This window comes from Tachyglossus aculeatus, chromosome 6 (assembly GCF_015852505.1).
Source record: "Tachyglossus aculeatus isolate mTacAcu1 chromosome 6, mTacAcu1.pri, whole genome shotgun sequence".
Lineage (NCBI taxonomy): Eukaryota > Metazoa > Chordata > Mammalia > Monotremata > Tachyglossidae > Tachyglossus > Tachyglossus aculeatus.
The window spans coordinates 40581629-40597955 of NC_052071.1; the positions used below are offsets into that span (position 1 = coordinate 40581629).

General features: G+C 48.3%; 1 protein-coding gene across 1 annotated transcript in view; it reads left to right on the plus strand.

The window, feature by feature from the left end:
- The first annotated feature begins 1461 nt into the window (after positions 1-1461).
- ELF4 (E74 like ETS transcription factor 4) overlaps positions 1462-16327 on the plus strand; it is a 29044-nt gene continuing 14178 nt past the window's right edge. The window contains exons 1-4 of the mRNA XM_038748543.1: positions 1462-1669; positions 12561-12732; positions 14355-14474; positions 15279-15452. Of these exons, the coding sequence (XP_038604471.1) occupies positions 1610-1669; positions 12561-12732; positions 14355-14474; positions 15279-15452 (526 nt within the window). The 5' untranslated portion in view covers positions 1462-1609. The remainder of the gene's footprint in view (positions 1670-12560; positions 12733-14354; positions 14475-15278; positions 15453-16327) is intronic.

A 16327-nucleotide genomic window follows, 5' to 3' on the forward strand; every position in this document is an offset into this window, starting at 1 on the left:
AGCACGTTCCCCTCGTATTTTGTGTGAGTAGAATGCAGGACGTTCTGGGAAAGCCAAGTAGTTGAGATTTGAGGTGATGCCTATAGAAAGGTTATGTATATGTCTGTGAGTGGAGCGGGAATGAAGAAAGACTTGGGCATTTGTCCTTAAGGTGGGCAGAAATGAACATCTTGTTTGATACGGGAGAATTGGCTTTACCCCTGTGTCAGTGTGAAGGACTAGAACTGTGAGCCCGTTGTTGAGTAGGGACCGTCTCTATATGTTTCCGACTTGTACTTCCCAAGTGCTCTGCACACAGTAAGCGCTCAATAGGTACGATTGAATGAATGAATGAATGAATACAACTGAATTGAGTCCAGAAGGCACAAAGATGAACCCGCCATTAGTAGAAGGTGACAAGTCTTCCCATTCCTTTTAATGAATAATTCAGGGAGAAAAAATTGTAAGCTCCTCGAAGGCAGGGATCCTGTCTTTAGACTCTATTGTACTCTCCTAAGCGTTTCAGTGGTCTGCACAGGGTAAGGGCTCAGCAAATATAATTCATTTTCCAAAAGCTATTCCAATAGTTTTTCCACTTTGAAAACCAAAGTGGAACCAAACCTGCAGGACCGAACACAAATGTGAGTTCCTAAGTCAAGCGAGGAATCTGGTCCCAACTACAAAAGTACAGTTGATCTGCCAGTTGGGTGTTCTCCAGGGCAGATCCCAGGTTTTAGGTGCAGTATTCCCAGGGTAATATTCTTTTTATAACCTGCGTCTCCACTGGGTAGATCTCACATTTGGCAACAATCCAACAGTGGTTTGCGGTTTGAAAAATATTCTCATATTCCCCTCGGGACTCTACCCAAAAGCACTGGATTGGTGAGATCTGTTCTATACTAGCATGTGTAATAAGAGGAATAATACACTTAAAATTGCATGCCTGCCTTCTGCAGACAAGGATAATAGGTACTCAAGAAATGGTAACAGGAGGAGGGAAAACCAGTAGGCTAGGAAAGGCTAAATGGAGGGATGAGCCTTTATAATAAATCTTCCTACCCCTTCATTTAAATAACAGTCCAGAGCTCCCGGGCAGTCTCCAGAAGGAACATTACTGAGGAATTTTACTCCCCTCCCTCATTTTCCAATCTCACAGCTAAATTCGGCTCTGGACGCCGACTACTGAAGGATGTTTTCTGTGGAAATGGCCAACCAGCCATCCCCTTCTGTTCTGGCCAGGGGAGGGGAGCGGTTGGTTCCAGATTAATGAGTGCGACGAGGAAGGCAGGTCACAAGAGAAGGCTGCCGTCCCTCTGGATCTCCCACACCCACCAGTCCCACTCGGAAGGACGACGGGTGGTGACCCTTCGCTTGGGAAAAGAAGGGAGAGGAAATAGGATGTTCAAGCTGTGGGAATAACCCTCTACCTCTCCCTCCTTTTTTCCTAGGTCTCGCCAGTCTGATGAAGCTCCACTGGCCCAGGATGCAGCTCTGACCGGAGCCCGGGCCTCCCGCCCCCTGAGCTGGGGCAGTAGGCACGAGCTCTGAGGTACACCCCAAATTCCTGTGGCCCAACGCCCGTGACCCCTGACCTCCTCCTCCCTGCCATCGAGGCCCCCGCCTCCGCACCATGGCCATCGCCGTGCAGCCCAATGACCTGATGTTTGACTTCGCCAGCAATGGAATGGAGGTATGGCCACGGAGGAGACCTTAGGATTTTTGTGGAGAACAATCCGCCCAGGCGCAAAAAACATTTCCAGCCCTCCACCCCACTTAGCAGTGAGGATTCTGCTGGCAGGACAATCACCTGTTCGCTGGGAGCTTTATTTTCCAGCTCAATTCGCAGCCTTTCTTGTTTGAAGCACACCCTATTGTGGGCTCTGAGCCTGTGGGCCTTGGCTAATTTGCAAGGCTGAAATCAGTCTCCCTTGATTTATCTCACTCCCCTGTTCTTCTAGCCAATATTTCTGTGAAAACCTTCTAGTAGTAGTAATAATAATGATGGTATTTGTTAAGCACTTACTAAGTGCCAAGCACTGTTCTAAGCACTAACATGAGGGTATTTGTTAAGCGCTTACTATATGCCAAGCACCATTCTAAGCGTTAGGACAGCTACAAGGTAACCAGGTTGTCCCACTTGGAGCTCACAGTCTTAATCTCCATTTTACAGATGAGGAAACTGAGGCACAGAGAAGTTGAATGACTTGCCCAAAGTCACAAAGCTGACAAGTGGCGGGGCTGGGATTTGAACCCATGACCTCTGACTCCGAAACCCGTGCTCTATCTCACTAAGCCACCTGCTAATAGTATTTATTAAGTGCTTACTGTGTGCAGAGCACTGTACTGAGTGCTGGGGAAGAATATATAGGTGGAAATTGGACCTGGTCCCTGACCCATGCCAAGGACCTCACAGTGTAAAACTATAACGAGAGAGAGGGGGCCAGCAACAGACACATAAGGAGAGGAGGGTAAAAACACATTAAGATGACATAAAGAAAACAGATAAAAATAAGCCAAAATCAGTGGAGTAGTGAGATTAGATGAGCAGAAGTTCAGGCTCCTCACAGCTCAGAGTCTGACAGTTATATAATAATAATAATGGTATTTGTTAAGCACTTACTATGTGCCAAGAACTGTTCTAAGTACTGGAGTAGATACAAGGTAATGAAGTTGTCCCACGTGAGGCTCACAGTCTTCATCCCCATTTTACAGATGAGGTAACTGAGGCACAGAGAAGTTAAGTGACTTGCCCAAAGTCAATCAGCTGATAAGTGGCGGAGCTAGGATTAGAACCCACGACCTCTGACTCCCAAAGCTGTGCTCTTGCCACTAAGCCATAATGCTTCTCTAGGGACAAAAGGAGCTCATCCAGGATCTCTCCTCCAGTGGATTTATGGGCACAGAATGAAGCTCACCAGGATCCCCTTGAACTATGATGGAAATCACACCCGAGGGTCTCATTTTGTGCAGATGCAGCTTGGTGGGTCCTTAAGAAACATGCGCAGGTGCCTGTCATAGTTAAAGCGGAGCAGAGGAAGGCAGGAGGGATTTCCACCCCATCCCCAACCCCACAGCACTTATTCATTCAATCACATTTATTGAGCGCTTACTGTGTGCAGAGCACTGTACTAAGCGCTTGGGAAGTACAAGTTGGCAACATATAGAGAAAGTGTCCCTACCCAACAACGGGCTCACAGTCTGGAAGGGGGGAGACAGAGAACAAAACAAAGCATGTGGACAGGTGTCAAGTCATCAGAACAAACAGAATTACTTATGTAATTCTCTTAATTAAGAGAAGCATCGTGGCTCAGTGGAAAGAGCATGGGCTTTGGAGTCAGAGGTCATGGGTTCAAATCCTGGCTCCACCACTTGTCAGCTGGGTGGCCTTGGGCAAGTCACTTAACTTCTCTGGGCCTCAGTTACCTCATCTGTAAAATGGGGATGAAGACTGTGAGCCCCCGTGGGACAACCTGATCAACCTTGTAACTTCCCCAGCACTTAGAACAGTGCTTTGCACATAGTAAGTGCTTAATAAATGCCATTATTATTATGTATATATCTTTAAATTATATATTATAAATTACTTATTTATTCAGATTAAAGTCTGCTCCTTCTCTAATAATAATGATTATGGTATTCATTAAGCACTCGCTATGTGCCAGGCACTGTACTAAGCACTGGGGTGGATACAAGCAAATCAGGTTGGACACAATCCCTGTTTTACATGGGCTCACAGTCTTAATCCCCATTTTACAGATGAAGCAACTGCAGCACAGAGTGGTTAAATGACTTGTCCAAGGTCACACAGCAGACAAATTGCAGAGCTGGTATTAGAAAAAGAAACTCCTCACCCTGGGCTTCAAGGCTGTCCATCACCGCGCCCCCTCCTACCTCACCTCCCTTCTCTCCTTCTACAGCCCAGTCCGCACCCTCCGCTCCTCTCCCGCTAATCTCCTCACCTTACCTCGTTCTCGCCTGTCCCGCCATCGACCCCTGGCCCACGTCATCCCCCATGCCCTCCCTCTGCCCATCCGCCAAGCTAGCTCTCTTCCTCCCTTCAAGGCCCTACTGAGAGCTCACCTCCTCCAGGAGGCCTTCCCAGACTGAGCCCCTTCCTTCCTCTGCCCCTCGTCCCCCTCTAAATCCCCCCATCTTACCTCCTTCCCTTCCCCACAGCACCTGTATATATGGATATATGTTTGTACATATTTATTACTCTATTTATTTATTTATTTATTTTACCTGTACATATCTATTCTATTTATTTTATTTTGTTAGTATGTTTGGTTTTGTTCTCTGTCTCCCCCTTTTAGACTGTGAGCCCACTGTTGGGTAGGGACTGTCTCTATATGTTGCCAACTTGTCCTTCCCAAGCGCTTAGTACAGTGCTCTGCACACAGTAAGCGCTCAATAAATACGATTGATTGATTGACCTTCTGGCTTCCAGGCCCATGCTCTATCAATTACATCACGCTGCTTCTCCTAATTTGCAAATAGAAGGAAAACTGCTGGACTACCAGCCCAGTTAGTACTTCTTCCTTCTGCCCAGACTCAGGAGGCAGAGTGGAGGGGGCTGGGCTGGCCCCCATCCTCTTGCTGCCTCAAAAACAACCCTAGGAGATCCCAAAGAAATTGAATAATATACCTGAGGTCTCAAGGCAGATCAATGACGGAGTTGGAATTAGATCCCAGGACTCTTGATTCCCAGATGAGAGCTCTTTCCAGCAGGCCCCACTGCCTTTCTTGGATCGTGAACCTAATTTGGAACAAAGATAGGGTCCGATCTGATCATGTTTAGGCTGCAAGCACCTCCTCTAGACTGCAAAATCCTTGCGGACAGGGAACAAGTCTACCACCTCTGTTACATTACACTCTACCAAGGTGCTTACAGTGCTCTGCACACAAGAGCTCAATAAACATGATAGATTATTTGGTTTATCGTTCATCTACCCTGGCACTTTGCACACAGTAAGGGTTTAGTAGACTGTAAAACTCCTCTAGATTGTAAACTCATTTTGGGCAGGGAACGTGTTTATCAACTTGGTGGCACTGTACTGTCCCAAGTGTTTATACAGTGCTCTGCACTCAATAAATACCATTGATTAATAATAACCCTACCTACTCAAGATATTTTCATTTATTCATTCAATTATATTTACTGAGCACCTACTGTGTGCAAAGCACGCTACTAAGCTTTTGGGATGGTACAACAATAAACAGACACTTTCCCTGCCCACAGCGATATATTTTAGTTGTTCAGAGCTACCCTCTCAGGGCAACCAGCACTGCTAAAGCGGCCTAAAAGAGTATACGAGCTCTCCCTGCAGTGTCTACCTGTTCAATTGTAGACTCCCAAGTGTTTAGGACAATGCTCTGCACCCAGTAGGCACTCAATAAATACCACTCATTGATTGACTGATCAACTCTCCTCACTGTCGTAGCGGCAACAGAGATGATAACGGGGACCATTGGATGTGCAGAAATTACAGAATGGGCAAAGCCGCAGCTCAGGCTTTGAGTCTCACTGCCGGTCTCGCCTCCACAACATCGCCAAGATCTGTCCTTTCCTCTCCATCCAAACTGCCACTTTACTGGTTCAATCTCTCATCCTATCCCGACTGGATTACTGCATCAGCCTCCTCTCTGATCTCCCATCCTCCTGTCTCTCCCCGCTTCAGTCTATACCTTTTTTTATGGCATTTATGAAGCGCTTACTATGTGCAAAGCACTGTTCTTCATTCTGCTGCCCGGATTATCTTTGTACAGAAACGCTGTGGGCATGGCACTCTTTTAGACTGTGAGCCCACTGTTGGGTAGGGGCTATCTCTATATGTTGCCAACTTGTACTTCCCAAGCGCTTAGTACAGTGCTCTGCACACAGTAAGCGCTCAATAAATACGATTGATGATGATGATCCTTCCCCTCCCCACAGCACTTGTATATATCTGTACAGATTTATTACTCTATTTTACTGGTACATATTTACTACTCTATTTTATTAAGATGTGCATATAGCTATAATTCTATTTATTCTGATGGTTTTGACACCTGTCTACATGTTTTGTTGTCTGTCTCCCCCTTCTAGACTGTGAGCCTGTTGTTGGGTAGGGACCATCTCTATGTGTTGCCGACTTGTACTTCCCAAGTGTTTAGTACTGTGCTCTGCACACAGTAAGCGCTCAATAAATATGATTGAATGAATGAGTTGCGTAGAAGCAGCAAGGCCTAGTGGATGAAGCACAGGCCTGAGAGTCAGAGGACCTGAGTTTTAATCCCAGCTCTGCCACTTGTCCGCTGTGTGACCTTGGGCATATCACTTCACTTCTCTGTGCCTCTGTTACCTCATTTTTGCTTTTAATGGTATTTGTTAAGTGCTTACTATGTTCCCGGCACTGTACTAAGCACTGGGGTAGATACAAGATAACAGAGTTGTTCACAGTCCGTGACCCATGAGAGTCTCACAATCTTAATCCCCATTATACAGATGGAATTACTGAGGCACACAGAAGTGAAGTGAATTGCCCAAGGTCACACAGCAGATGAGCAGCAGAGCCAGAATTGGAACCCAGGTCCTCTTGACTCCCAGGCCTGTGCTCTAAACACTAGGTCACATTATGTTTCCTCATCTGTAAAATGGGGGTTAAGTCTTTGAGCCCCGTGTGGGACATGGACTGTGTCCAACTCATTCATTCACTCGTTTGTTTAATCACATTTATTGAGCGCTGTGTTCAGAGCACTGTACTGAGCACTTGGGAAATCAATCAATCAATCAATTGTATTTATTGAGTGCTTACTGTGTGCAGAGCACTGTACTAAGCACTTGGGAAGTACAAGTTGGCAACATATAGAGACAGTCCCTACCCAACAGTGGGCTCACAGTCTAAAAGGGGGAGACAGAGAACAAAACCAAACATACTAACAAAATAAAATAAATAGAATAGATATGTACAAGTAAGAGTAATAAATATGTACAAACATATATACATCTATACAGGTGCTGTGGGGAAGGGAAGGAGGTAAGATGGGGGGGAGGGAGAGGGGGACGAGGGGGAGAGGAAGGAAGGGACTCAGTCTGGGAAGGCCTCCTGGAGGAGGTGAGCTCTCAGTAGGGCCTTGAAGGGAGGAAGAGAGCTAGCTTGGCGGATAGGTAGAGGGAGGGTTTAGACTGTGAGCCCACTCTTTTAGACTGTGAGCCCACTGTTGGGTAGGGACTGTCTCTATATGTTGCCAATTTGTACTTCCCAAGCGCTTAGTACAGTGCTCTGCACATAGTAAGCGCTCAATAAATACGATTGATGATGATGATGATGAGGGCATTCGCTCGGGGGGGTCGGGAAAGTACACTACAACAATAAACAGAGACAATCTCTGCACATAAAGAGCTCACACTCTCAAGCAGCTTGTACCCCAGCGCTTAGTAGGGTGCCTAGCACATAGAAAGCGCTTAACGAATACATTTAAAAAAACCCAATGCCTCACTCACCGCCTTACTTCTTTTCTGGCCCTGGTTTGTGGGCTGGGTGAAACCAGGGCCCTGAGGAATAGTCTCTGTCGGGTGGGGATGGGGATTGGGCTGAGAATGGGGATGGGGGATAGAGAAGCAGCATGGCTTAGTAGACAGAGCACGGGCCTGGGAATGAGGTCATGGGTTCTATTCCCAGCCCTGCCACTTGTCCGCTGTGTGACTTTGGGCAAGTCGCTTACCGTCTCTGCGCCTCCGTTACCTCATCTGGAAAGTGGGGATTGAGACTGTGAGCCCCACGTGGGGCAGACAACCTGATGACCTCGTGGCTCAGTGGAAAGAGCACGGGCTTTGGAGTCAGAGGTCATGGGTTCAAATCCCGGCTCTGTCAATTGTCAGCTGTGTGACTTTGGGCAAGTCACTTAACTTCTCTGTGCCTCAGTTACCTCATCTGTAAAATGGGGATGAAGACTGTGAGCCCCCCCGTGGGACAACCTGATCACCTTGTAACCTCCCCAGCGCTTAGAACATTCATTCAATCGTATTTATTGAGCGCTTACTGTGTGCAGAGCACTGTACTAAGCGCTTGGGAAGTACAAGTTGGCAACATATAGAGACGGTCGCTACCCAACAGCAGGCTCACAGTCTAGAAGTGCTTGGCACATAATAAGCGCTTAATAAATTCCATTATCATTATTATTATTATTACCCCAGCGCTTATAACCCTCGTCCCGCTCTCCATCCCCCCATCTTACCTCCTTCCCTTCCCCACAGCACCTGTATATATGTATATATGTTTGTTTTATTTTATTTTATTTTATTTTGTTAGTACGTTTGGTTTTGTTCTCTGTCTCCCCCTTCTAGACTGTGAGCCCACTGTTGGGTAGGGACTGTCTCTATGTGTTGCCGACTTGTAGTTCCCAAGCGCTTAGTACAGTGCTCTGCACACAGTAAGTGCTCAATAAATACAATTGATTGATAGTACATATTTATTACTCTATTTATTTTACTTGTACATATCTATTCTCATTATTCGATTTTGTTAGTATGTTTGGTTTTGTTCTCTGTCTCCCCCTTTCAGACTGTGAGCCCACTGTTGGGTAGGGACCGTCTCTAGATGTTGCCAACTTGGACTTCCCAAGCGCTTCGTCCAGTGCTCTGCACACGGTCAGCGCTCAATAAATACGATTGATTGATTGACTGATTGACTTTGGGCAAGTCACAACTTCTCTGTGCCTCAGTCACCTCATCTGTAAAACGGGGATGAAGACTGTGAGCCCCTCCGTGGGACAACCTGATCACCCTGTAACCTCCCCTGCGCTTAGAACATTCATTCATTCATTCAATCGTATTTATTGAGCGCTTACTGTGTGCAGAGCACTGTACTAAGCGCTTGGGAAGTACAAGTTGGCAACATATAGAGACGGTCCCTACCCAACAGCGGGCTCACAGTCTAGAAGTGGTTGGCACATAGTAAGTGCTTAATAAATGCCATTATCATTATTATTATTATTACCCCAGTGCTTATAACCCTCGTCCCCCTCTCCATCCCCCCATCTTACCTCCTTCCCTTCCCCACAGCACCTGTATATATGTATGTATGTTTGTTTTATTTTATTTTATTTTGTTAGTATGTTTGGTTTTGTTCTCTGTCTCCCCCTTCTAGACTGTGAGCCCGCTGTTGGGTAGGGACTGTCTCTATGTGTTGCAGACTTATAGTTCCCAAGCGCTTAGTACAGTGCTCTGCACACAGTAAGCGCTCAATCAATACGATTGATTGATTGATTGTACATAGTTATTACTCTATTTTACTTGTACATATCTATTCTATTTATTTTATTTTGTTAGTATGTTTGGTTTTGTTCCCTGTCTCCCCCTTTTAGACTGTGAGCCCACTGTTGGGTAGGGACTGTCTCTAGATGTTGCCAACTTGGACTTCCCAAGCGCTTAGTACAGTGCTCTGCACACGGTCAGCGCTCAATAAATACGATTGATTGATTGGCACAGAGTAAGCGCTTAACAGATACCATCAATATTAGCAGTAGTAGTAGTAGTAAACGCTTAACAAGTACCATTATTCTTTGGGGGATGGAGAGGGGGGTTTCGGCCTCCGCCAGGCCTCGGCGCTGCTGCCCCCTGGTGGCATGTGGGGCGCGGCGACAGGCTCACGCGCATGCGCGCGGGCGGGCGGGGGGCCGGCCGGAAGTGCGCTGGAGGCGCTCGCTCTTCCCGCGCAGCCCCGCCCCTTGCGGCCTGTGGGCCTTGGCGCCTCGCCCCCACAGCGGGCATGGCCGAACCACACGAGGCCAATGCCACACGCCCCGAGCTCTCCGTCGCAAGGGAGAAATAATAATAATAATAATAATGATAACAATTACTGTTCTGATGGTATTTGTTCCAGGCACTGTTTTGAGCCCTGGGGTAGAGCCAAACTAAGCAGGTTACCTCACGTGGGGCTCACAGTCTTACTCCCCATTTTACAGATGAGGTAACAGAGAAGTTAAGTAGCTTGCCCAAGGATGGTCGAGTGGCCTAAGGTGCCAGATTCAAGGTATTTTCCTTCCCCGGAATGGGTGTTCTGGTCTCCGTATGAAGGAGTGGGTTCAAATCCCACTTCTGACACATTACATTTTCTCCCCTCCTCAAAAATCTCCAGTGGCTACCAATCAATCTGCGCATCAGGCAGAAACTCCTCACCCTGGGCTTCAAGGCTGTCCATCACTTCGCCCCCTCCTACCTCACCTCCCTTCTCTCCTTCTACTGCCCAGCCCGCACCCTCCGCTCCTCCACCGCTGATCTCCTCACCGTACCTCGTTCTCGCCTCTCCCGCCGTCGACCCCCGGCCCCCGTCCTCCCCCGGGCCTGGAATGCCCTCCCTCTGCCCCTCCGCCAAGCTAGCTCTCTTCCTCCCTTCAAGGCCCTGCTGAGAGCTCACCTCCTCCAGGAGGCCTTCCCACACTGAGCCCCTTCCTTCCTCTCCCCCTCGTCCCCCTCTCCATCCCCCCATCTTACCTCCTTCCCTTCCCCACAGCACCTGTTTATAAGTATATATGTTTGTACATATTTATTACTCTATTTTACTTGTACATATCTATTCTATTTATTTTATTTTGTTAGTATGTTTGGTTTTGTTCTCTGTCTCCCCCTTTTAGACTGTGAGCCCACTGTTGGGTAGGGACTGTTTCTATATGTTGCCAACTTGTACTTCCCAAGCGCTTAGTACAGTGCTCTGCACACAGTAAGCGCTCAAATACGATTGATTGATTAATTGATTGATTGATCACACAACAGCCAAGTGGCAGATTTTGAGCGCTGGGGTAGAGCCAAACTAATCAGGTTGCCTCACGTGGGGCTCACAGTCTTACTCCCCATTTTACAGATGAGGTAACAGAGAAGTTAAGTAGCCTGCCCAAGGATCACACAACAGCCAAGTGGCAGATTTTGAGCGCTGGTTGTAGAGACAAATTAATCAGGTTACCTCACATGGGGCTCACAGTCTTACTCCCCATTTTACAGATGAGGTAACAGAGAAGTTAAGTAGCCTCCCCAAGGATCACACGACAGCCAAGTGGCAGATCTGGGATTATTCATTCATTCAATTGTATTTATTGAGTGCTTATTGTGTGCAGAGCACTGTACTAAGCGCTTGGGAAGTACAAGGTGGCAACATATAGAGATGGTCCCTATCAATCAATTGTATTTATTGAGCGCTTACTGTGTGCAGAGCACTGTACTAAGCGCTTGGGAAGTACAAGGTGGCAACATATAGAGACAGTCCCTACCCAACAACGGGCTCACAGTCTAGAAGGGGGAGACAGACAACCAAACAAAACATGTGGACAGGTGTCAAGTCGTCAGAATAAATAGAAGTAAAGCTAGATGCACATCATTAACAAAATAAATAGAGTAGTAAATATGTACAAGTAAAATAAATGGAGTAATAAATCTGTACAAACATATATACAGGTGCTGTGGGGAGTGGAAGGAGGTAGGGAGGGGGATGGGGAGGGGGAGAGGAAGAAGGGGGCTCAGCGTGGGAAGGCCTCCTGGAGGAGGTGAGCTCTCAGTAGGGATTTGAAGGGAGGAAGAGAGCTAGCTTGGCGGATGGGCGGAGGGAGGGCATTCCGGGCCAGGGGGATGATGTGGGCCGGGGGTCGATGGCGGGACAGGTGAGAACGAGGCCTAACGGTGAGGAGATTAGCGGCAGAGGAGCGGAGGGTGCGGGCTGGGCTGGAGAAGGACAGAAGGGAGGTGAGGTAGGAGGGGGCGAGGGGATGGACAGCCTTAAAGCCGAGAGTGAGGAGTTTATGCTTGATTCGTAGGTTGACAGGCAACCACTGGAGATTTTTGAGGGGGGGAGTGACATGCCCAGCGTGGCTCAGTGGAAAGAGCCCGGGCTTTGGAGTCAGAGGTCATGGGTTCAAATCCCAGCTCCGCCAGTTGTCAGCTGTTTGACTTTGGGCAAGTCACTTCACTTCTCCGGGCCTCAGTTTCCTCATCTGTAAAATGGGGATGAAGCCTGTGAGCCCCCCGTGGGACAACCTGATCACCTTGTATCCCCCAAGCGCTTAGAACAGTGCTTTGCACATAGTAAGCGCTTAATAAATGCCATTATTATTATTATTATTATGCCCAGAGCATTTCTGTACAAAGACAATCCGGGCAGCAGAGTAAAGTGTAGACTGAAGCAGGGAGAGACAAGAGGATGGGAGATCAGAGAGGAGGCTGATGCAGTAATCCAGTCGGGATAGGATGAGAGATTGAACCAGCAAGGTAGCAGTTTGGATGAAGAGGAAAGGGCAGATCTTGGCGATGTAGTGGAGGTGAGACCGGCAGGTTTTGGTGACGGATTGGATGTGTGGGGTGAATGAGAGAGCAGAGTCGAGGATGACACCAAATTTGCGGGCTTGTGAGACGGGAAGGATGGTAGTGCCGTCTACAGTGACGGGAAAGTTAGGGAGAGGAAAAGTACATAGATAATGCAGCTTAACAAATAGCTTATTATCCTCAAGCTCTCGGTACAGGGCTCTGCCCACAGTAAGTGCTCAATAAATGTCCCCGATATATTCACAGCCCCAGTCCCAACGTTAGCTAACCCCTCTCATTGTCCCCTCCGCAGCTCGATGACCCCTCGGTATTCCCAGCTGTGATCGTGGAGCAGGTGCCCTGCACGGACCTGCTGCACGTGTACTCGGGGCTGGAGTCCGACGAGGCACCCAATGGCATCATGGCTGACCAGTCTCTGGACGTGGCGGAAGAGCAGATCCTTGGGGGTAGCATCTCCCTGGCCGGTCAGTACTCCTTCTGGTTGGGGTTGGATGGGCAGGAGAGGAGGAGTGTACGTGGACTCACCCCATTCCCCTGAGATCTCCCTGAGGCCCGTAGTCAGAGACAAGACCACTGTAACTTTCTACAGTGTTCACAGAGACCCCTATCTGCACTCCTTTCCTCCCCAACTTCCTTTCCCCTGGGGCCAGTGAACACCTGCCCCATCCCCTTCCCCCACTCAAGTCCAAGCTAATCTGACCCCGTTTATACAGATGTTAACAGAGCTTTCTCAAGGTGATGAGGGCATCTTTAGTGCCCTCTTACTGACAGCACCCACTGGCTCAATGCTTCCCTTATCCTGCCCTGCTGCTGGCCTTGCCCATTCAGGAGTCAGACCTTCTACCACCAAGCAAGGCCTGCTTTCCTCATCATCCACAGGGCTCCCCTTCCTAGCAGGTGAGTCCCCCTGCCAGCCCTGTGGGCCCCAGAAGGAGAGAAACCTGGAACTGTGCTTCAGATATTTTCTAGGAACTGCTTACACTCCAGTGGCTTCTTCTCCTCTGCCTTCTTATAACCAAGACCACTCAGCTGCTCCTGATACCTTGGACTATCCCTTTCTAGACGCAATAGCCAGCTTCGGCTTCAGCGACCACTAACACGGTTCTCCTATATCAATGGCTGGTCCTTCTCAGTTTCGTCCGCTGGCTCTCTTTCTGTCGGTCATCCTCTTATGGAGGGCACCCTGCCAGGCTCAGTTCCGGTTCCTTACTCTTCTCACTCTACACTCACTCTGTCCGGGAGCTCATCCGTTCACGTGGTTTCGGCGGCCATCTCTTTGCCCGATGACTCTCAAATCCATCTCTCTCACCCCGACCTCTCGTCCGTCCTGGAGTCCTGCATTTCTTCTTGCCTTCAGAACCTCTTCATTCCTCCCACGCTACCTTCTTAACTGTACCTCGCTCTTGACTCTCCCATCTCCATCCCCTCTTCCACGCTGTTTATATTTCTACCCATCCTCAGCACTGTACAGTCAATCATTTATTGTGACATCTCCTTTGACTTCTTTGGTTTGTTCTTCCCAAGTACAAATGCACTACACCCAGTGGCATTCGATAAATACAATTACACAGCTACTTCTCTGCTTCAAAACTCTGTTCACTACCCGCTTCCTCCCTGAATTTTCCCAGGTTTACCTCTATCATGTCAGCTGTAAACTAGGGGCAATCTATAGGCTCCTGCTGTTTGCGCTCTCTTGTTTCTTTAATGTTCAGAGCTCCTACTGGGTATTTTGACTGTTTCACACATCCCCCTCTTCCCCCTCAGGAGATTGTCCTTGTTCTCAGGGAGCTAAAAAGGAGCCTGTTTTGTTTTTCTTTTTGTAATGCCCCAGCACTCCCAATACCAACCCTTGACACAGAGTGGCCTTCACTAGATCCTTTCAACCCACTGACTGACTGGAAAATGATTGATTAATCCAGGGTTCCCATGAGGTCTAATATGCTAGCAGCCTGGTGAGGACAGCAAACCATCCAAGGAGCCCCTGACCCGAATGGGTCTTTTTCTTGGCCATGAACAAGAGAACCCAGAGCCCTTGTCTGAGGACTGACTTCAGAGTGACCATCCTCTCTTCCTCCTCTCCCTCCAGATGGTGTTGAGGAGACAGCCCAACCCACGGTGGCTGCTGAAGTCCTGTTGAACATGGAGTCCCCCAACAACATCCTGGATGAGAAGCGCATGTGTGCTCCGGCTCTTCTCTGCCCTGCAGGTGGAGTGGAGCAAGGATATCCTGCCTCTTCGGGAGGGGCTTGGGAGAGGCATGAAGGGACGGGGCCCTGCCTGCCAAATCTGAGCCCCCAGCCAGGGCCACAGATCACCAGTTGGTAGTGGAGGAAAGGGAGGGATCATCCCTTTCCTGTCAAGGGACGACCAGGGCTATGACTGGCCAAGGGACCAGCCGAGGGGCAGCTTTGGGTAGGCCAGGATTTCGATTTCTCCGAATGCTTTTAAAAAGATGGAGAGGAGCCACAGTCAGAGAAAGTTTCTGTAGCCTGCCGCTCCTGGTCAGCCCTCTTTGTGTGGCCCCACCCAATCAGGCCCAAGCAGGATCAGGCAGCAGCCTGGTTCCTGGCTTGGCCTCTGACTTCCCTCCTAGCAACCTGGACCGCTCCCCTTGGAAAGCTTCTGGCCTAGGAATGAGGCAGGCTTTGTGGAGAGGGTCCTGGGCAAACAGAAGGTTCTGACTTCAGTAGGAAAATGTCATTTTAAGGAACACCCTTAAAGCTCTAAACTAAGGCAGAGCAGAGCCAGGAACCGTCCCCCACTCAAAATCCACCAATTCCTTCCTCCGCAGTTCAGTTCTTTGGGCTCTATTTGTTGGCATAGTCATAAATGTCGCAGGCACGCTCCCTCACAGCCGGGCTGACGTTTCCTTCCTCACTGAGGGTTTGGATCATTTGGCCAAAAAAATATTTCCAGTTGGGAACCAGCTGGTTTCCACAGAACTCTAAAATTCAGGGCCCAGATTCTGCCCTGCCCTGCCTCAGTGAAGGCCAATGTTTTCTTTCTGCAGTCAATGGCTCTGGGATATTGCAGAATAGGGAGTCCTCTGCCCTCACCAGCTATGTATTCGTGGGACCCGGAGATTTCCAGAGTGAAGGGATTAGCAACGGAGTGTCCCTGGAGGAAGAAGACTCCATGGAGGAAGCCATAAGGAAGCCAGTGGCTGGGAAGCAGAGGAAAAAAGGTAATTGGTAATAACTGTGTTAATTGTTAAGGGCTTACTATGTGTTAAGCACTGGGATAGATTCAAGATAATGGACAATTCAGCTTTTCAGATTGAGGGGACTCAGGCTTAGACCAGTGAGGAATCTGGTCTACCATCATATAATAATAAGGTTATGCACTGTGTGCCAAGCACTGTACTATGTGCTAGGATATATATATATATATATATATATATAAGATAATCAGGTTGGACATAGTCCCTGTCACATAGGTCTCACAGTCTAAGTAGGAGGGAGCAGGATTTAATCCCCATTTTACTTAGAAAAGTTGAGGGGGGGGGGTTGTTTGTTTTTGTTTGGGGGTAGGGGTAAGTTCAAGGTATTTGTTAAGGTCTTACTCTGTGCCAGTCACTGTACTAAGTGCTGGGGTGGATACAAGCTAATCAGGTTGGACATAGTCCATGTCCCACATGGAGCTCACAGTTTTAATCCCCATTTTCCAGAACAGGTAACTGAGGCACAGAGAAGTCAAGTGACTTGCCCAAGGTCACACAACAGACAAGTGGTAGAGCCGGGATTATTATCCAGCTCCTCTGACTCCACCAGGCTATGTTGCTTCTATCCTAGCACTTGCTCGCCATGACTTATCAAAATCAGAGCTACTGACCAAGGAGAGAGCTATGAAATGGTACCAGGACAGCAAGGAATCTAACCCTGGCCACCCCCATTCTCAGAGTGGGAGAATGATTTCCCCACTCTGGCCCTCAATTTCTCTCCCTGTAAAATGGCACACTGACTGTCCCACCTCCACCGGAACACTGGGGAAATAAAAAAGTAATCATTTTCGTGCAGCATTTTTGGTCTGAGGGTGCTGTGCATAACCTCTTTTCTGTCT